This window comes from Ascidia mentula, chromosome 1 (genome assembly GCF_947561715.1).
Source record: "Ascidia mentula chromosome 1, kaAscMent1.1, whole genome shotgun sequence".
Classification (NCBI taxonomy): domain Eukaryota; kingdom Metazoa; phylum Chordata; class Ascidiacea; order Phlebobranchia; family Ascidiidae; genus Ascidia; species Ascidia mentula.
In genome coordinates, this window is record NC_138566.1 from 19,352,943 (window position 1) to 19,373,990 (window position 21,048).

Consider the following 21,048-nt stretch of genomic DNA (forward strand, 5'->3'; position numbering starts at 1 on the left):
TATTTCTATGTTTATTTTTGTTACTAAGCCACAAAATGCCAGAATTAAACGATTACACTTGAATAGTGCACTACTAGTCTGTTTAATATATACTATTTGCCAAGTATTTTTTGACTGATCAGGCTCGACCCAACGTACAATTCAAATTCTAAAACTGCATTTATGGCAGAGGTAAATGTTTTAATCATTGCTTTAAGCAGTGGAGACAATACGAAAACTATTTATAACCCAATTCTATTTTAATGCAGTGCAAGTCGTTTTACATACGGACGGTATAGTGAATGCGATAAACTAATGTGGGTATGGAATTCGGAACGTAAAACTATTCAAGTATACGAATATACTTATTCCTACATTCCATAATTATGCAGAGCAAAAAATAGCAAATCTAGCTCCGCAACAAGCTTAAATAAAGGTCACTTTGGGTGGTCGAGACTGCGGAACAAGCACATAACATATTGAAAGTGTCGAATTCTACCGGGATGCCGTCGTTTATCGCAGCACCTATTCTTGCGTGCGATTCGCTGATGGATCCTTTCGGATCTCGAAGGATACAGGGACAATTAATTCCAATAAAAACGTACCGATAAATATAGATTGGCGCCTGACAATTGCGACCGCACAAACCGCATTGTGGAAATCACGGGACCGGCCCATCACAACTAAGGAACCACAGAGAAACGATGTGCATTTCGAAATCCTGCTCATTAAGGACGTGGCTTATTATCAAGAGATACACCAAACAGTGAAGAAAGCATTCAAATTTTTTGATATATACGGTAAAAAAAAGGTACAAAATATTAAAAAGATGTATCCGTACACATTCAATTGGTCGCTTTCATCAGGTATTGTTACAGAATGACAAATAAAAGCACTTGAATGTGTTAGTGCGTCACACAGGTAAATACAAGCTGACGTATTAGTTTCATCCTTTAATCACTTAAAACACGAAGTTCACAATCAAGATTCAAATAGTGAAAAAGTACTAAGTGAATGTGGTTGGTAAATGAGTAAGAACACGAAAGATTAAAAGCACGTTACTTTGCATGCTCTTGCGTATGGGTACAAAGTAGTTACAGCAGAATCTTTAAACTGGAATCTCTGTTGTTTTGTGTTGAGGCGTCGACGCATTGAACGCGGGGTTAACGTTACCCATTCCCATGTCCCCACGGTTTGTTGAACCACTAACTTCATCTTTGAGGACAGTAGCGCGGGCGATGCAGGCGCGTAGGTGGTAGAACCCAAAAGCAATGGACCCAACCATGATAGGCATGACCACCATTGCCAGAATCAACCACCCAGTTGCAGTACCTGGTGCGTTCGCCCAGTCCACGACTGAGTATATTTTTGAATCCACTTCAGTCCAATGCATTATAAGAATAAAAACGGTATATATTAAACCGTACCCAATTGTGTAGATAATATGCAACAATCTGGTGGGAAAGGACACCATGAAAATGTCGAGTAGCGCCAGTATGGAGTTAGTGACGTGCAGATGGATGGTGCGAGGCCTTGTATTCAGCGACACCGTGCGGGTACGTCCGATAACGACCCAATAAAATATGGTGATGATAAAGGCAGAAACCGTCGCAGCATTAAAGAAGACCCAGTTGACCTTGTGATACCACGACAAGTTATCTGAAAAAAGTTTAATATATGTCAAATATATCCAATCAAGTTAAAATCTAGCACAGATATTGTCGGCCTATCTTGTTTGAAGGACGCGAAAAATAACCACTCTACTTGAGATTACCCTGTGTGGTTTTAACCGGTGGGAAATTATAAGGCTATAGGTGGGTATAGTCGACATCGAAATATGCAAAAGTAGTAGGAAAAAAATATTATGTTCTATCCACTGTGCGTCGTACACTTATTGGTCATGCCATGCGGTCGAAATATTTAACAACAACAGATATAGCGCAAATGCAATCATTTAATTCTTAGTCAAACAATCTAAATGTGCTCAGTTGTCTAAATTGACTGCATGAAGTCCAAGATAACCGACGAAAAAAGTTCAGATATTGTAACAAAAAAAAACATCTTTAATTATGACGTAACAATTAATAATATAATTAGTCGGTAGTTGGAAGTACTGATACCAACTGGTATGCATTAAAAGTTTGGTATCTTTTCAAGGCGTTTCGCATACAAGTTTTTGAATAATTGGTTCATGACAGAAACATTGGTGCATTTTGTTTGTAAATTATACAATATACCACTTAAAATAACTCCAGGGGCCGAGAAAAGAGCAGGCCCGCTGCGCACAATTGTTTTACCCTAAATTAAGCGCCCATTACCTTTTCACTACCCCCCAAAAATAAGAATGTTATTTGCAATAGTTGTTAAATACGTATACTTGTTCTCAATTCGTGATTGTTTGTTCTACATAAGATCTGTACACAAATTCCCAATGTCTTACCTGAATTGCTATGAAGGCTGTCACGACGGCGTATTACTCCAACGATAGACACGATGAATGCGATGAGAAAGTATATGAGTATTAGGACCTCAGTCCAGTTACTAAGCAACAGGTACGGTGCTTTTTCCCCTTGAGAGTTCTCACCCAAATTCGGGATAAAAGCGAGAAGGAACCAGGAAAGTTGGTAACCGAACATAAGGAATCGGTAGACCATGTAAATCCATCGGTTTTTCGTCCACTAGGAATAAATTTTTTTTAAACAAAACCTGTTGTCAGATCTCGCATGTAGACTACTGGTGATCAGTTTGTCAGCTAAACATTAGGTTTGTTTTTATTAAAAAATTTATGTTACAAATAGAGTTAACAAAAGGCTACTGGTGGTCAGTTTGTCAAGCTAAACAAAATGATCGGTTTTTGAGAATAGAGTTAGAAATAGTTGTAGCCTACATGTGTAACGTGATTTTACGTTACATAACAAACTTTCCATGGGGTTATTAGGTTAAGTCATTTTTAGGTTGCGTCTTGTCCAGTATCTCATTTCAAAATGTATAGCAACGGTTGCTTTCTCACGTGATTTGATCTCGTTATTAGTGTGATTTATCAGTTTCTACGCAACATCTGTGTTTTCATTTGATTTTATTGGCCAGCTTGAAATTCTCGCCTTAGAGAAGTCCTTCATTGTTTTGTGTAAGTGTGCGTCTATTGGTACTGTTCGCTGAACGTTAGTACTTTTTACAACCCTTCGATCGCTTTGTTTCTCTCCGGATTAAATAATGGAACTTTCCGTGTGCGTTTAGGCGAGGCGAGGCAGGGCAGCGCACTGTGCTCACCTCAGTTCTATTATAGGGTTGCGTGCTTCAGTTCTGTTCAATTTTGTCTGAGCGTTTGGGCGTGAATTCACTCTGTTTGGCGTTGGTATCATTGCATGTGTTAATTTCGTATCCAAAATTGTTCGTGGTAAATAAATATTGTGGTAAAGTTTGCATTAGATTTTCATTTAAAGTCAGATTAGGAAACACGATAATTAGAACTCACGTGCGATCTTATGTCAAATGCGTTAATCAGATAGGATTCCTATCGATCATAAATAATATTGTAAAGACCCAGCTTGAGGTTCCTATTTGGCATATAGGTCTCAATAGCATGTTAGAAATAAAGTGAACTGTGCATTTCAGGGATAAGACTGATACGTCTTATTATATGGTTAATAACACAGATAAACAAAAAAATTTAGGCTCTAACTGTATTTACCGGCATGTCTAGAGTGTAACAGTGAACTCACCTGCAAGTGGTAGAACTTGTGAGGCGAAACATCAATAAACCCGAAATGTTGAGCTTTAAATTCATACTTGCAGGTGGTTGCCATAGCGGAGGTAGAAAAACAAGTAATGCAAACTAAAACTGAATTTGGAAATCTTAAAAAAAATGAACAATCTATTTAAACAAGACACACGCTCCAAACTGACAATACTTTCAAAAAACTAAAGAACATTTTTGTCAACAGCTCCTACATGCATTTCGGTCAGTTAGGGTCAATTCAATAATTAATGCCTCTGTTGACTGGTTAAATAGAGGCCACCTCATCTAAACAACTCGTGTTAAACAGTTTACGCCACTGAAGTGGATGAAATTTATATGGCTGCGGTCACAGTCCAGTCGTTTTATCTTGAAACGAATGACGTGAGGCTTTACGAATGAGGGTGAAATCACTTAGCCATTTCCACTCACCTTGTTGTTAAATATACATAAACACACACTCACATGACGTACTTTATTTTTACTGAGCGCATGCGTCATTCTGTCGACGTGCGAACAACAACCTCTTCCATCGGGGCGTTGTTTACAGCACGACAAACGCTCAAGTCAGGTATAATCGGTGGCGAAAGAATTTTACTTGCCGACGCGATGAACAAATTTTTTAACAACTGGGTAAAAGAAATAAATGAATATACTCAACTTATGTGTCTTATCACTATGTAGGACACATCAGCTGTTACTTCTTCATTTTACTTAAAGAACATTCCGGACCGTTTTGGCATACTTTCACCGCTGGGTATAATGGTACAGAACATCGCTAACTCTCCTATCTTTACACCACCACTGGACCGTGAATAGAAAGCCCTGTAATTACGCTTAAAGACCCTCTCCCTTGTAAAACGGCTATCCTTGAGCCATAGTGCGTCGGGTTTTGCTTGGCTTGTGCCCAAACTCCATACCAAGGTTTCGATGAAAATTTAATCTAAACTAAACTCCTATACCTGTATCCGCTGGAATGTGTGAGCCAATGATTCACAGCTGTTTAACTTAAGCTGTTTAGAAATCTTGTGGTAAAGTTTGCGATGCCCATTGTCTCGCTATCTTGGCTAACCTTCTATTGTGTTTGTTAAAAACTATTTTCACCTGTAGCTCCGTGGCCAACTAAAGAACATCTGTCCAGCTTATAAAGAAACACTGATGTAAGCGTTAATTGATGTCGTGTTTCGTTCTGTTACTATTTTTCCTGGCATAAATCAACTAATATCGCTCTCCTAATACGCTCATTTGTGAATATTACATTTAAATCCCTCCACTGGTTAAAGTTCTGCCTCCATATTTTCTCATACAAGAATGGAAAAACTTCGTATGTAAGATAGTGTATTCAAGCCATCTCGTTAACGACGACAATCCTTCGATCGGAAGTAATACCGAATGTTTAGTGTGATCAGTCATGATGACGAACTGGTATGACGAGGCCGTTGTATTGACATCAGCTAATATCCGCAGAAGTTCTGATTCCGGGCATAGTTGCAATAATGAGTACTAACAAATCAACCGTCTATTATCTACACAAGATGCAGTAAGTTTTGGCAACACATATTGGCTGTTGTTGAAAAAGTGCCAACTGTCATACACACATATGTGTCGTCAATTTCAAAACCCCCGACAGCGCAAAGAAAAGCGAAAATACGCAAACGAATAGATACACAAAACCTGCAAAGGGTGAATTGAAAAATATCAAGATGAAGGGACATATTGAACTACAGTTCATGAAACAAAATTAAGCGATTAATGTTTGTTGTCTTGCACCGAACGTTCGGTTGGATGATATTTATCTGTGACAGTTATACATATCAAAAAATAAATATGGATAAAAACGTATGATTCGCAAAAAAACAAGGACAACCAACATTAATCGATGCAAGTCACGACATATTAAAAATGTGACAAATAACTGAAGAATAACTGATGCAAATTGCAGTAAAGAAAGCGCTTCAAAGGGTTTAAAAGAAGTATAGACAGTAAGATACTTTTCGCTTACAAGACGTTTTTTAACACCTCCCGCACTCCATAATGACTCAGCAGATTGCCGTAGTTATTTTGATTAAAGCTTAGAGATTTTCACCGCAAAGGTAGTTCAACTACTTTGTGTTGAGGTGTTGACTCTTCAAATGCTTGGTTTATTTGTCCCTGCTGTGCTGTAGTAGTTTCCAGAGATCCCGTTTGGTTCACTTCACTATGGAGAACAGTGGTTCGGGCGATATATGAGCGTAAATGATATGAGCCAAAGTTAATCGCTTGCATAACCCCAGGCATAAATAAAACCGACACACACAGCCACATTGCTGCAACGCCAGGTGCTTTTTCCCAGTCCAAGACTGAGTACACTCGTGAGTCTACGCCGGTCCAATGCATGATGAGCAGGAACACTCCATACACTGTACCGTACGCCATACCGTAAATATAATGAAGGAGTCTGGTTGGAAAGGCGACCATGAAGATATCGACCAGTGCCAACACAGTGTTCATCACATGAATGTGAACAGTGCGGGGTCTTGTGTTTTCTGCAAACGTCCTCGTACGACCGATTACAACCCAGTAGAATATGGTAACGATAAAGGCTGCACCAATCGCGATGTTGAAGAACACCCAGTTAACTTTGTGGTACCAGGACAATGGAACATCTGTGGGTAAATTTATGGTTGATAAGAAAATTGTTGGCGTTGTTTGAGAAAATGCCATCTAATTTGGGCTGTGTAATATTTGCATGCCAATATATATACATGTACATGAGATATTTATTTCTTGTTTTTTAAATTCATTTGAATACAAGGAATTGTTATTTGTTGAGGAACATTTGACATTACTCACAATTTGTTTGCAAACAACGCAAGAAATTAACAAATTGAATAAACTACATGCACTTACCAGCGTTCATGTTGGAGTTTCCACGCTTTCTCGCCACTGCATAGATCGCCATCACAGATCCAATACAGAAATACACCAACATAACGAACTCCGACCAATTGCTTAATGTCAACGACTTTGGCTTTTCTCCGGGTGCGTTTTCGCTTAAATTTGTGGTAAAATCGACGACAAACCACCCCAGTTGGTAGCAGAAGACGAACAATCGATAAAACAAGAAGATCCAACGGTTCCCAGTCCACTGTAGAATAAAGGGGATATGATAAAAGTCAATCAAAAAGCGAATTGTTTTTGGCATGAAACAACCATGGTTATGCATAGTCGTCCAAACATAAAGCCCATATGAATTTTTCTGAAATCCTAAACCGTATTTCTGGTACAGTGAATAGTAAATATGTAACATTCGCCCTCGCTTTTGTAAGATATTTCTCAGACGATTTTGCCTAAATATACAATACACTGCTTTAATACCAACACAACGTAATTGAAGTCAGGAAAAATCGTGATGAGTCGTGACTGGCGTAATTGTGACGGCTTCAACTTTTGTTTTGACTGAACTGGAAGCATACCAACATTACAGTGCTGGCCAAAGTTTGATTTCACTTTATTCCAAATTACTGACATGACATTTTCTTTGGGCTTGATAAGCAAACCTGATTTAAGCTAACCATTCTTAGTTGCTGCGTTAGTCTTACATTTTAATTAAGTGATTGCATAACGTATATAAGTAAAAGCTTTAGTGCAACTTACCTGTCGTCCAATATAAGTAAAAGCTTTAGTGCAACTTACCTGTAAACGGTAAAACTGCTCCGGTGACGCGTCAACAAATCCAAAATTCTGGGTTTGAAATTCATATCTACAGCTCGTTGCCATAACAACCATTTTTGCTACACAATGATTTTATTACTTCTGTACAGAATGAGATAGCTGTTTACGAAACTTTCCATCACACTGTATTAAAGGAACTCATAGTTTGAATAGAAAAGTCAAAGCTGATTGGCTAGTCATTAAGCAGACGTTTCAAACAACACTGTGAAGTGGACAATCGCTAACAGGTGAATTTTCTTCTTAACGTCTGTGCTGCGCTAACTGAATACAAGCACTGCTCCTTATTAAACTCTGAAACCAAATATTAACTGACGGAAGCAGAGACTTTCGCTTACCGCCCTGTATTTAATTTGTACATATATATTTCCTCACATGTAACTGAATGACAACAACTTAAATGTAACTGAACTACAACAACTTAAATGGGCACTGCCCCCGGCTATGACCGAGCCCGAACGCAACAGCATAAAACCATTCAACAATGAATGAGTTCCATGAAATCAAACCACTTTGCTCTGTTATTTACGGTGGCCCGTAAGGGCAACGCACGAAAAGGTTAAAATCGGTAAATATATTTTAAAATCGACATATGCATTGCGATCGGAGTTTCAATATTCACCGATAGGAGTTTCAATATGCACCGATAGGAGTTTCAATATGCACCGATCAGGATTTCAATATTCGGTGATCGGAGTTTCTGTATTCACCGATCGGAGTTTCAATGTTCACCTATCGGAGTTTCAATATTCGCCGATCGGACTTTTTGTATTTCCTGTTGGTGAGTATTTGCGCATAAACACACATGCTTTGAAACTACTGTCATTTCGGCGAAATGATTTTTTTTCAACGAAATATATTTCACGCACGAGTGAACACAACTTCAGAGGATTTATTAAAAAAAAACAATCGAGATTTTTACACAAATTAAAACAAAATGACCAACCAAAAACATCAAATGTAACTTTAGCACTCATCCGTTGACAATTTTGACTATTCTTTTTTTCATATAGGGATATATTGAGGCAACAATACTTCCAAATTTAGATGCGAACATACACGAAGCAGATAGTGATGTAGTCGCTTGATACAGGCGAACATTAGAAACCTTTCCGCGCAGTAGGATTTTTTTTTTTTTTTTTTTTTTTTTAGCTTATTAAGAAACACTGACGTAAGCGTTAATTGATGTCGTATTTCGTTCTGTTACTATTTTTCCTGGCATAAATCAACTAATATCGCTCTCCTAATACGCTTATTTGTGAATATTACATTTAAATCACTCCACTGGTTAAAGTTCTGCCTCCATATTTTCTCATACAAGAATAGAAAAACTTCGTATGTAAGATAGTGTATTCAAGCCATCTCGTTAACGACGACAATCCTTCGATCGGAAGTAATACCGAATGTTTAGTGTGATCAGTCATGATGACGAACTGGTATGACGAGGCTGTTGTATTGACATCAGCTAATATCCGCAGAAGTTCGGATTCCGAGCATGGTTGCAATAATGAGTACTAACATATCAACCGTCTATTATCTACACAAGATGCAGTAAGTTTTGGCAACAAATATTGGCTGTTGTTGAAAAAGTGCCAACTGTCATACACGCATATGTGTCGTCAATTGCAAAACCCCCGACAGCGCAAAGAAAAGCGAAAATACGCAAACGAATAGAAAAACAAAACCTGAAAAGGGTGAATTGAAAAATATCAAGATGAAGTAACATATTGAACTACAGTTCATGAAACAAAATTAAGCGATTAATGTATGTTGCCTTGCAAATGTTCGGTTGGATGATATTTATCTGTGACAGTTATACATATCAAAAAATAAATATGGACAAAAACGAATGATTCGCAAAAAAACAAGGACAACCAACATTAATCGATGCAAGTCAAGAAATATTCAAAATGTGATAAATAACTGAAGAATAACTGATGCAAATTGCAGTAAAGAAAGCGCTTCAAAGGGTTTAGAAGAAGTATAGACAGTAAGATACTTTTCGCTTACAAAACGTGTTTTAACACCTCCCGCACTCCATAATGACTCAGCAGATTGCCGTAGTTTTTTTGATTAAAGCTTAGAGATTTTCACCGCAAAGGTAGTTCAACTACTTTGTGTTGAGGTGTTGACTCTTCAAATGCTTGGTTGATTTGTCCCTTCTGTGCTGTAGTAGTTTCCAGAGATCCCGTTTGGTTCACTTCACTATGGAGAACAGTGGCTCGGGCGATATATGCGCGTAAATAATATGAGCCAAAGTTAATCGCTTGCATAACCCCAGGCATAAATAAAACCGACACACACAGCCACATTGCTGCAACGCCAGGTGCTTTTTCCCAGTCCAAGACTGAGTACACTCGTGAGTCTACGCCGGTCCAATGCATGATGAGCAGAAACACTCCATACACTGTACCGTAAGCCATGCCGTAAATAAAATGAAGGAGTTTGGTTGGAAAGGCGACCATGAAGATATCGACCAGTGCCAACACAGTGTTCATCACATGAATGTGAACAGTGCGGGGTCTTGTGTTTTCTGCAAACGTTCTCGTACGGCCGATCACAACCCAGTAGAATATGGTGACGATAAAGGCTGCACCAATCGCGACGTTAAAGAACACCCAGTTAACTTTGTGGTACCAGGACAATGAAACATCTGTGGGTAAATTTATGGTTGATAAGAAAATTGTTGGCGTTGTTTGAGAAAATGCCATTTAATTTGGGCTATGTAATATTTGCATGCCAATATATATACATGTACATGAGATATTTATTTCTTGATATGAATACAAGGAATTGTTATTTGTTGAGAAACATTTCACATTACTCAAATTTTGTTTGCAAACAACGCAAGAAACAAATTGAATAAACTCCATGCACTTACCAGCGTTCATGTTGGAGTTTCCACGCTTTCTCGCCACTGCATAGATCGCCATCACAGATCCAATACAGAAATACACCAACATAACGAACTCCGACCAATTGCTTAATGCCAACGACTTTGGCTTTTCTCCGGGTGCGTTTTCGCTTAAATTTGTGGTAAAATCGACGACAAACCACCCCAGTTGGTAACAGAAGACGAACAACCGATAAAACAAGAAGATCCAACGGTTCCCAGTCCACTGTAGAATAAAGGGAATTTTATAAAAGTCGATCGGAAAGGGAATTGTTTTTTGGCATGAAACAACCATAGTTATGCATAGTCGTCCAAACATAAAGCCCAGTTGAATTTTTCTGAAATCCAAAACTGTATTTCTGTCACAGTGAATAGTAAATGTGGGTAGTTACATGTAACATTCGCCCTCGCTTTTGTAAGATATTTCTCAGACAATTTTGCCTAAAGATACAATACACGGCTTTAATGCCAACACAACGTAAAAAGTCAGAAAAAATCGTGATGAGTCGTGACTGGCGTAATTGTGACGGCTTCAACTTTTGTTTTGACTAAACTGGAAGCATACCAACATTACAGTGCTGGCTAAAGTTTGATTTCACCTTAATCCAAATTTCTGACATGACATTTTCTTTGGGCTTGATAAGCAAACCTGATTTAAGCTAACAATTCTTAGTTGCTGCGTTAGTCTTACATTTTAATTAAGTGATTGCATAACGTATGTCGTCCAATATAAGTAAAAGCTTTAGTGCAACTTACCTGTAAACGGTAAAACTGCTCCGGTGACGCGTCAACAAATCCAAAATTCTGGGTTTGAAATTCATATCTACAGGTCGTTGCCATAACAACTATTTTTGCTACACAATGATTTAATAACTTCTGTACAGAATGAGATTGGTGTTTACGAAACTTTCCATCACACTGTATTAAAGGAACTCATAGTTTGAATAGCAAAGTCAAAGCTAATTGGCTAGTCATTAAGCAGACGTTTCAAACACCACTGTGAAGTGGTCAATCGCTAACAGGTGAATTTTCATCTCAACATCTGTGCTGCGCCAACTGAATACAAGCACTGCTCCTTATTAAACTCTGAAACCAAATATTAACTGACGGAAGCAGAGACTTTCGCTTACCGCCCTGTATTTAATTTGTACGTATCTATTTCCTCACATGTAACTGAATGAGACTACAACAACTTAAATGGGCACTGCCCCCGGCTATGACCGAGCCCGAACGCAATAGCATGAAACCATTGAACAAAGAATGAGTTCCATGAAATCAAACCACTCTGTTATTTCCCTTTATTGTCGAACAAAGGAAAGATTATAAAGGTGTGTTTTTTGAATAAAAAAATATGAACTTGAATAAATCTCAGAATACAATCTCAGAGTCTGAATACTTTGCCCGACAATTCACCATACTGACATGCAACACTGCCTGTTGCATCACTGGAGCTCGAACTCACACACCACTGAACAATGACGACACTCAGAAAGCCATTACTGTACCGAGAAGCAATATAATGCCGGAAGTCAACACAATAGCATAGGTGATAAAATAGCGGTTTAAACATACATATGACAAGTACGTTTACAGATCACTGGCGGATGAACCACTGTGAGGTAGTAGGTTCACGTGTGATGATTAATAAGGTAAATAGAGCAAATATTGAGGATTAAGTACGTCGACAATGACGTCACGTATTCCGATTCTGCGTTGAGCAAGCTCACGCAATCAAGATCAACTTTATGAAATCTTCACGACGATTTTGCAGCGAAACTGACGGCAGGGCAAAGCATTTATTCCAGTATAGACAAAGGATGGGTCAGAGGTCGGCAACCCTCAGCTCGGAGCCACATGAGCAACTTTCATTCCTCTGTTTGGTTATTGAAAACTCATTTTTCAAAAAGAAAACAATAATGTAAATAAATAAAATAATATTTGACACTTCTGGTGTAATTGGACGTACCAGCGTGTTTTGCAAGTTTGCCGACCTTTGTGAAAGGTTCAAGTTGTTTTAGTTTACAGCTTCGTATGGTCAAGCAAATGCCTTAAACATATTTAGTAGAGAACACGTACCACAACCCCATAACGTTGCATGTTGAAATTGGCTACAGGGGCGTTACTGTAATTATGTGAAGATACACGATATCATTGAATAGGGATCTCGGTAGGCTTGTTTTGAGGAGTCGACGTTTCGAAGGCGGGATTAACGTTGCCCATTTCCATTCCCGGTCGCACTCTTCCACCAGACGGCTCATTTTGGCCTTTTAGAACAGTGGCGCGAGCTATGCACGCTCGCAAATGATAAAACCCAAATGCGATGACCGTAACCACGACGGGCATAATAACGACGGCTAAAATCAACCAACCGGATGCTACGCCAGGAGAATTCGCCCAATCAAGAACGGGGTAAATTTGAGAGTCGACGCCGGTCCAGTGCATAATCAGAAGAAAGATTCCGTACACAACGCCGTAAGCGACAGTGTAGATAAAATGCAGCAACCTAGTCGGAAATGCAACCATGAAGATGTCCAACAATGCCAAAATTGAATTGGTGACGTGCAGATGGATGGTGCGAGGCCTTGTATTTAGCGATGCGGGGCGCGTGCGTCCTACAACCGCCCAGTAGAAAATAGTAATGATGAACGCAGAGACTGTTGCCATTTGGAAGAAGACCCAGTTGACCTTGATGTACCACGCTGGGGTAGCTGCAAACGAAATTGAGCACTTGTAAGAAAACGTTCTGGACTTAAACATAAACTAAATCAGTGATTCTTAATCAGGGGTGATATCTGTTCTCAGTGTTTGCGTTGACACTTAGGTTTGTTCTTACAAAACACTGCATTCAACTGCGTCTATATATGAAGGCATGTGGGAATTGGGTAGTGATTTAAAAAAAGTGCCGACAAGGAAAATAGTGAAGACCCACTGGCCTATATTAAATACCAAACGTTAAGCTAGTCTATTGTAATAAAAATGCATTAACCTGTTACACAATACGTACCAGCGTTACTATGGGCGCCGTCATGTCTTCGCGCTACTCCAACGATAGACACGATGAAGGCGATGAAAAAGTATATGAGCATTAGGACCTCAGTCCAGTTACTAAGCAACAGGTACTGTGCTTTTTCCCCGGGAGCGTTCTCACTCAAATCCGTAGTGAAATCGACGACGAACCAGGAAAGTTGGTAACCGAACATAAGGAATCGGTAGACCATGTAAACCCATCGGTTTTTCGTCCACTGGGATTAAAATATTTATTTTTCTCATTTTATCATGCTGCGTTTCTAACATTAGATGGTTTGTTTTTGACTGGCTAGTTAGCTGGAAATTTGTACTGTCACCAGAAACCAAATAGCTGCACTGATAAAATGCAATAGGTCCAATCAGTTTTGTTAAACTGGGATTTTTTTTATGACATCAAAATCTTGCATGGTAATTTTTTTCACATTGGTTTTGAAATCTGTGATTGCACAGATTATTTGCACACTGTTTATATGACAGCGTTTTAAAGATGTATTGTAATGTATAGTTACACCTAACCAACATTTAATATCGTAAGTTATACTGCCCTTGGCGTTTTCAGTAATTATCGTTTGACACAACATCAATACAATCGTGGACAGTATGTTTCCTGCATGAATTAGGCGTCTTTGTTTAAACACGACAGTTAGGCATATATAGACTCAGACCATCAAACAATAATAAGAGATCTCTTTTCGTTGGCAACGAGTCCGAGTGTATGCAAATAAAAAAGCTGCACTACTTTACCTGCAAGTGGTAGAACTGGTGGGGAGAAGCGTCGATAAATCCAAAGTGCGCAGCTTGGAACTCATACTGACAAGTCGTAGCCATAGCAACAGATATACGTATATATAACAATATAAACAAGTTTCTTCCCTTCAAACATTCGTCATTTCGTAAATTTTGCGTTGCTTTTGTGTTATGTTGCCACCCGGACATGGGCGTATGCGTACGCGATAGTCCTGCCTGTTACAGCAACCCACTAAACACTGCTGCTACTGCTTGAGCGTGTACCTTCCCGGCAATTATCACGAGGTTGTGTCGAGCAAACAAGTTCAACCTTTCCTTCGTGTCAGTAGTGACATCACTCTAACTTATGTAAATGGAAAAGCAACGCGTTAATAATTCAAAGAAACGATCTGCAACCTGCACTTGTTCTGTCTCATCAGTACGATCACATCGCTTTAAATCCCCCCTTTATATTGTCCTTAAAATCGTGATAGTTCGTGTCTGGCGCAATTTGCGGAGGCTCGTTCTGACTGTTGTTTTGACAAAACTGGATACATATCAATATTACAATGCTGGCCAAAGAATAGTTTTATTTTTAGTCCTACTTTCTCACAGCATCGACCGCATCACCACATCCCGTAATGTTTACAAGCAACAGCGCACGAAGAGTATAAACGACGGCAAATATGAATCGTCGAAATCATCGCTACAGTCGGCAATACAGACAAACTCCACTTCCGTCAGACACGCACAGAACGTATCAAAGACAACATCCGAAAATGCGCTGAATGCCGTTGGCCGAGCCCGTAAACTGTACTCTTGTGCATTATTGCCGGGCTTACGCAGCCCGCGGGCATAGCGGACACGGAGCCGTTACGTGTCTCTTGTCTTTATTTTACTTGACCCGCTTAGCACGCTTGAGAAGTGCGTTACGCAAGGCGACCTGTTTCTCCTTGAAGGAGCGGCCCGACTTCTGCTTCCGCACTTTGTGGCGTATCATCATGAAAGGTTTGCACTTGCGCTTTTGCTGCAACACAAAAAAGTCGAAATTTATTGCGATTCGTGTTCAGCACAGTCGAAACGAACCCAATTCGTGATGACGTTTGCGCAAACAACGTGACGCGGCGGTTGGGCAGGAAGCCGAAGCTTCGTTGGAAACAAACATTGCGCGTGGTCATCTGTACCGCCGGTACTGACGCGCTACCGTGACTTAATAAAGGCGCACTAACGGCTAAATTGTTTGTATCATATTTTGGCACAGAAAGTGTTGAATGAAATGCAAACACTATTTTTCGAAATGTTAATTAATCTTTGTAAATGCCTTATTTTCAAATAGTTATTTGAAACCTAGTTAAAACAATTTGAAAAATTTTCCATTGCTATAAAAATTTAATGTTAAATCCACGACTTTATTAACGTAAGAATTCGACACGAGTTTTTGAAGCATCAATAAACATGTCTCAATATTTCCGCCAAACGTATAGTTTTAAGTTATATTGAATAAAGATTCTAATTGAATGTTCACGAGAACAAAATTCTGTTTGAAATACTGTTTTCGAACCTTGTTTGTGGTGCTTGCGTGGGGGTCGATCTTAGATCTACGACTCCCGTATTTCGGACGATCTTCCCTTCCTGCCAGGACGGTGGCGAGTCTGCTCTCTCGGTCGTGAGCTCTTCGTTTGTGGACGAGTTCAATATCGTTCAACGCCACAAGTTCACCTCTGCAAAAGACGTTGTTTTACGATCAGACGCGCGTTGGTTTTCTCTTTTTCCAATTTCGAGTGTTAACCGAAAGTAAACGTTTGGACGTGAAATTGTTTCAAAAAAATTCTACATGCGACTATAATAGATGCATTACTTTTACTTTAAAATCGCCCAATATATCCTTGACGTCAGAGTGACGTAGCAAATATCAAGTTCTCACTCCTCAATATATCTCAGTTGTTTGTGTGGTTTGGGATTCCCCACAATGTCAAACACACGGATTAATTCTATAATTTACTCCGTCAAAGTCGTATAATGACGTCAGCGAAGTGGTACACTTAACCCTCGCGTCCGCTCTACAACATGACTCATCACAGAAGCTTCCGACGTTTTAGTGTGAATATAACGCTAGTCTTTTATAGACAGCACGTTTGCAATGACTTTGAATAAGTGTTCTTTTGCAAGCATCCCGTGATTGACGTGACGTCGTAATATGTGGTAGCAGACCATTGTTCAAAATCTTACACTACTGAGGTTAACCATCTTAAAGACAGTGCAAGCTAAGCGAAGACAAAAAACCGAAGATAAACGTTGTGTGATTTTCACATCTCCAGTGCATGTTTTTACGGAATAATCACTAAATAAAGCTTGGTTTAAATGGAACCTACCCAATTTAATCCAGATATTTAATCTGCGTAAAACACTACACACAAGTGTGAAACCTTTTTCGTCCGCAAAACCCTTAAAGGTCATTTAAGTTGACTAGTAACTCACAAGACGCCAGAAACGTCAAATTAACTAAACGGGTTTCGCCTATATCCTTGATATTTGTTTTCCTTCTTGGCTTTGTCCTCGTACGTCTGTGTCTCAAAGGTTTACCGGATATATTAAGCAGTTTTTGCCCACAGCGAGATAGTCCAGAAAACCCTTTATGCTTTTTTATATAAACCCCTGGGCAGTCCTACTTGGACTGTGGTAAATGTACCAGTACCGGTAAGTCAACTGCCGTTACGCGACCATTAAATATTTTTCATCAGTTTGGCATAATTTGCCAGTGTTTCTTTGTAACTCATACCAGATTGTGTGATTATGAAACAATAGTAGAGGAAAGTAGCTGTTTTTCAAGATTTCAGTTCAACTGACTTCTACTTCCAATAGGTAAGTGCAGTTTTTTTTTCCAATAGGTAAGTACACGCACTTTTGAAAGAGACGCCGCTGGTAACACCGTTTGGGAAAGTTTAAGGACAGTGGCCATAGGGTTCCGTGCTGGAACTAACTTTGGGAATCGCTGCCTTATTTAAATCCCGTAATTGTTGGTATTCATGATGGATATTCTGATATATTTAAAGTATTCCAATTAAATCACTTTTTGCCCCTTACCCCTCTTTGTATTCAGTTAGTTCGTCGGCTTTGCGCTTCGAGGTCTTCCTTGCGGCCGGCAGGAGTTCCTTGGCAACCTGACGTGCTCGTATCTTCTGGAATTCCTCCTGAGTGAGAAGGCGGTTCTGACTGACTGCTTGCGCCTTAGACACCCTTTCTTCACTGTTCATTTCTGCCACTTCGGTAGGCTCCGTTTCTTTTGTAAGCTGTACAAAGGAACAAAGGATTTGCTACACAACTTATAGACTCGAGATAAATAGTATCACGCGCTTAGAGTTTGTGGTCATGGTTTCGGATACTTCCAGAAAACAACAAAAGCGGACTTAGTTTTTTAGGAACTAGCTTTTTAAGTTGCTTTAATATCTTTCATGCGTGTGCAATATTTTCTAAAGCAGAACAAATTAAAAAAAATAACAAGGAACCTCTTCATCGGATGAGACGTCGTGCCAACTTCCGTCACTCTCGCTATCTTCCGAACATGATTCCCACCCATCTGAAACGTCATGACTTACTTAATATATGTTTCTGTCGATTTTGGTAAGGATTTCAGAGTTCATGCAATATGTCGTTACCGTATGGTCCCGTTTCGTATGGATATGGCATGTTAACAGCACAAAAACTTTAGTCATAAACCAGTAACGTGAGTTAGTCACGTTAAGAACTCCAGGGCCTTGAACTGACGCTTTTGAAACCGTGGCTTGTTTTAAGTGAATGAGAATAGTTAACCTTCATTTGGCTTCGTATCGGGTTGCTCTTCCAAGATTTCGGATCCGGGTAAATAATCGTGAGTTACAACTTCCCCGTATCCGACAACCTGGAGTTCACTGCCGGCCTCTGTAGGTTTGCCCTGCGGGAAAACGTACAATAAATCAACCGGGCGTAAGGTCGCACAACGTTGGTGCAGTATACAAGCGCATAGGTGTGACTTAAAGATGTGTCTGAACAGCGCAAAGCACCGTAAGACTTACAAATTATGACTAGGAAATCATCGTTTTGTACGGGTTCCATTTTCACGTGTGGGTTTTGTTTGCGGAATTTTCTTTTTAGGGTTTGGAAGAGAGTTTCCGAAATAGATATTTGTGAAGTTTTTTGAAGCATTCGCAACAAGACAAATTTAACGTATTGACACCCACCCGGTCTTTCTTGTGCAACATGGTGGGATTCACTTTACGGTAAAGTTGCAAAAGCGATCGGGCGGCCGAAGTCACCGCTTTGTCATGTTTGGTCTTGTAGTGTGTGAGGTCGCGCAACAAGTCTTCGGTCATCGCCAAGGGACAACGAGAGCAGATTTCCCTAATTGCATTCAACCTGTTCGCAACATTTGTTAAAAAGGAATCGGAACGAAGAGTTTGCTAGAAAATTTCTAGGTTTGTCATTCATAAAACCGTACGTAAAAGTTATTAATGTATTTAGAAAACTTCATGCATATGGTGACATACCCAACACCCATGACCTCGCTTGCGTTACGATCTGTGACGAAGTTGTTTGCGATCGTCATTATGATTGGATGGATGATTTCGGGCGGAACGACATCGTGACTTGCTTGGGCGACCGCCAGTAAGATCTTTGTTACTTCTAAAAAAATGACGCAACGTATGGCTCATATACCAGATTATATAAAAATGTTACAAAAAATCGCTGTTGGTCGACCCTTTTTTAATGAAATCAAACTGTCCGAAGTAAAATGAGTAAAAAAATGAATATACAAAAAGTTCAAGCCGGAAACACAAACATTTTCATTTAAAGGAACGTAAATAAGAATAAAATGGATGTACCTCGTTGATGAGGTTGCAAAAATCGTTGCAGGAAAGGATAAAAGTTAAAGAGGAAAAGTTGATGAATGCCAACAATCCGCGAGATTACAATTATCATCAGGAGTCGAATTTCGAAGCTCTCGTTGGAGCCTTGCAACTGCTTGAAAAGCCGTTCAGCAAAACCTAAATGTGGGACAAAAAAACTCTGTTATCAAAATACATTGATTAGTTTTTCAAAAGAAAACAACTGTAGTTTACCCTGCGGGTCGTGCAACAGATGCATGGCGGAAAAATCCACATTTCCTTTCTTGTTTTTCTTTTTATGTTTGTGCAAGGCTTGAAGAGCTTTCTTGCGTTTTTGCTTTGCCCGTGTGGATTTCTTTTTCACAGCAAATCTGCCAACAAAACATTGCAACAAGGTGTTTGAGACAATAATGAAAACACAAACCTCATGATGATGTCCCTTGCACTGGGACCATCCTCCCCAGAATCAGAGTCCGATTCACCCTCAGTCTTATCTTGGCCAAGAAAAAATCGTAGTGCAGTCCCAAGCACCTGAACCAGCAGTATGTAGGTAAATACACTATCTCCATCAGATGGTTTAAAATGTGTTGCAAACTATTTTGATCTAGTATTATCAACAAAAATGCCACTTTGATTTTATGTGGTCAGAAGATGTAATTTCTGTGTATTTTAACATACACCACTCTACATAAAAGGCTTTGTTGGCCAACATTAGAAATCGGTATGTACAAACAGTACAAATGTATATACATACCTTAGTAAACTTTGAAAAACAGGCTGTGCTTATGACATTGACAGTTTTTGCATCATTCCATACTTTGCGGTGATAAAGTTCAGTCATCACACTCAAGGACATTTTTGCTGCTGTTGCATTGCTATCCGAGAGCATTGTGTACATAAAGTTTTGCAAGCTCTAAATATCAATATATAACCTCACTGCATCATCCAACACAAATTATAAACAGTTTGTTCAACAATAGGCATGTACTGGCTTATGTCAATGCAGACTGACAGAACAATTATTTTCAAAATAAAATTCTAGGAATAACATTTTCATTTTACAACAAAAATAAAAGGGATTTTATTTGGTTAAGAATTACATACATACCTTATTAAGTTTGTTGTCTTTGTGTCCTGTGTTAGCATTTTTTATGTCTTGCACAATGAAGTTAAACAGGGTCTGAAATTAAAGGTATCTGGTTTAACATTCTTCTATTTGTAAAACTAACTCCGCACAAACTTTTCGCAGTAACTTGTCTTGACAACGGAAGAGCTCAAAAAACAATTCAAACAACGATGATGGTGTGACCAAATTCTTGTTTCTTAGCAACATTAATGCTCTGCAGAACATCTAAAAAGAAATAAACAATTGCAAGAAATTTTTGACACAAAATAATTCAGCGCAGTATTACCATACGAATCTCAGGGTTAAGGACATGCATATGTTTCTGTAAGATGTCTTTTATTTGCTGTGGAAAACCTCGCACAATGTCTGGATAACAGTAAGCAACCTGCACACAAAGAAAACGTATACATTGCTGATGCCACTAATGAAAACAACTCTGATTTCTTAAATCGAATTACCTGCGAAATAAACATGGTAAGCTCACTGAGTGTGTTGGCATTTTCATTGGGTTGCAGCAAAAATACTTCCAAGTTAGACTGGTATCTTCTAAATTGTTGCTCAAACTATGTGTAAGAAAAGTGTTAAAAACATGAAATATATTTTTTTGATACAACAATAAAACCTCTGTTTTGTAGGAAACTGAATCACGCTTTATTAAGTTTTGCAGCTGAGGCAAGTTGTCTGGAAGTTGATTAGTCCTTCCCATCCTGCAAAAATTTCTTTGGGTCTTTATTTTATTTAAAAGAATAGCGGCATCAAAATAACATAAACTACAAAACGTTTAATTATATGGCATTGTGGTCCACAAAACTAGCAATTGATACTTAAAATGTTACGGAAATTCGTCAAAAAACATAAAAAAATTACCTTTAATTTGCGTTATCCAAAAGTCCAGTATCGTATGAACTTACTATTCACGTGGTTGAGTTTGTGATTTACCGAGGGTCTTTCCCTTTCATGTTTCCAAATTAAAACAGGCAACAAGTAT

The 21,048-nt window shown here is 39.0% G+C and overlaps 4 protein-coding genes across 5 annotated transcripts; all 4 read right to left on the bottom strand.

Annotated features, from left to right (window-relative positions):
• Positions 1 to 235: 235 nt before the first annotated feature.
• LOC145889083 (uncharacterized) lies at positions 236 to 7,607 on the bottom strand. Its single transcript, XM_082979968.1, has 6 exons — positions 7,391 to 7,607; positions 6,605 to 6,842; positions 5,802 to 6,360; positions 3,702 to 3,834; positions 2,420 to 2,657; positions 236 to 1,638 (listed from the first exon to the last, which is right to left on the bottom strand). Exons 1-6 carry the CDS (start codon positions 7,481 to 7,483, stop codon positions 1,088 to 1,090), a joined length of 1,812 nt encoding a protein of 603 aa, XP_082836094.1. The 5' UTR covers positions 7,484 to 7,607; the 3' UTR covers positions 236 to 1,087.
• A 1,909-nt stretch (positions 7,608 to 9,516) lies between these two features.
• On the bottom strand, positions 9,517 to 11,159 carry LOC145889093 (protein rolling stone-like). The gene is made up of 3 exons (XM_082979980.1): positions 11,076 to 11,159; positions 10,308 to 10,545; positions 9,517 to 10,079 (listed from the first exon to the last, which is right to left on the bottom strand). Exons 1-3 carry the CDS (start codon positions 11,157 to 11,159, stop codon positions 9,517 to 9,519), a joined length of 885 nt encoding a protein of 294 aa, XP_082836106.1.
• Positions 11,160 to 12,458: 1,299 nt separating this feature from the next.
• LOC145898018 (protein rolling stone-like) lies at positions 12,459 to 14,215 on the bottom strand. The gene is made up of 3 exons (XM_082986798.1): positions 14,091 to 14,215; positions 13,324 to 13,561; positions 12,459 to 13,027 (listed from the first exon to the last, which is right to left on the bottom strand). Exons 1-3 carry the CDS (start codon positions 14,172 to 14,174, stop codon positions 12,468 to 12,470), a joined length of 882 nt encoding a protein of 293 aa, XP_082842924.1. The 5' UTR covers positions 14,175 to 14,215; the 3' UTR covers positions 12,459 to 12,467.
• A 434-nt stretch (positions 14,216 to 14,649) lies between these two features.
• LOC145894795 (protein SDA1 homolog) lies at positions 14,650 to 20,979 on the bottom strand. 2 transcript variants are annotated; one of them, XM_082983450.1, is made up of 17 exons: positions 20,928 to 20,979; positions 20,683 to 20,779; positions 20,519 to 20,623; positions 20,347 to 20,445; positions 20,175 to 20,285; positions 20,043 to 20,114; positions 19,689 to 19,847; positions 19,359 to 19,465; positions 19,169 to 19,305; positions 18,932 to 19,093; positions 18,596 to 18,731; positions 18,290 to 18,464; positions 17,883 to 18,003; positions 17,579 to 17,649; positions 17,157 to 17,362; positions 15,634 to 15,793; positions 14,650 to 15,099 (listed from the first exon to the last, which is right to left on the bottom strand). In XM_082983450.1, exons 2-17 carry the CDS (start codon positions 20,764 to 20,766, stop codon positions 14,968 to 14,970), a joined length of 2,037 nt encoding a protein of 678 aa, XP_082839576.1. In that variant the 5' UTR covers positions 20,767 to 20,779; positions 20,928 to 20,979; the 3' UTR covers positions 14,650 to 14,967. The 2 variants fall into 2 exon arrangements, with proteins under 2 accessions (XP_082839576.1, XP_082839568.1); XM_082983442.1 differs by having other exon boundaries at positions 20,683 to 20,767; positions 20,928 to 20,978.
• Positions 20,980 to 21,048: the final 69 nt, after the last annotated feature.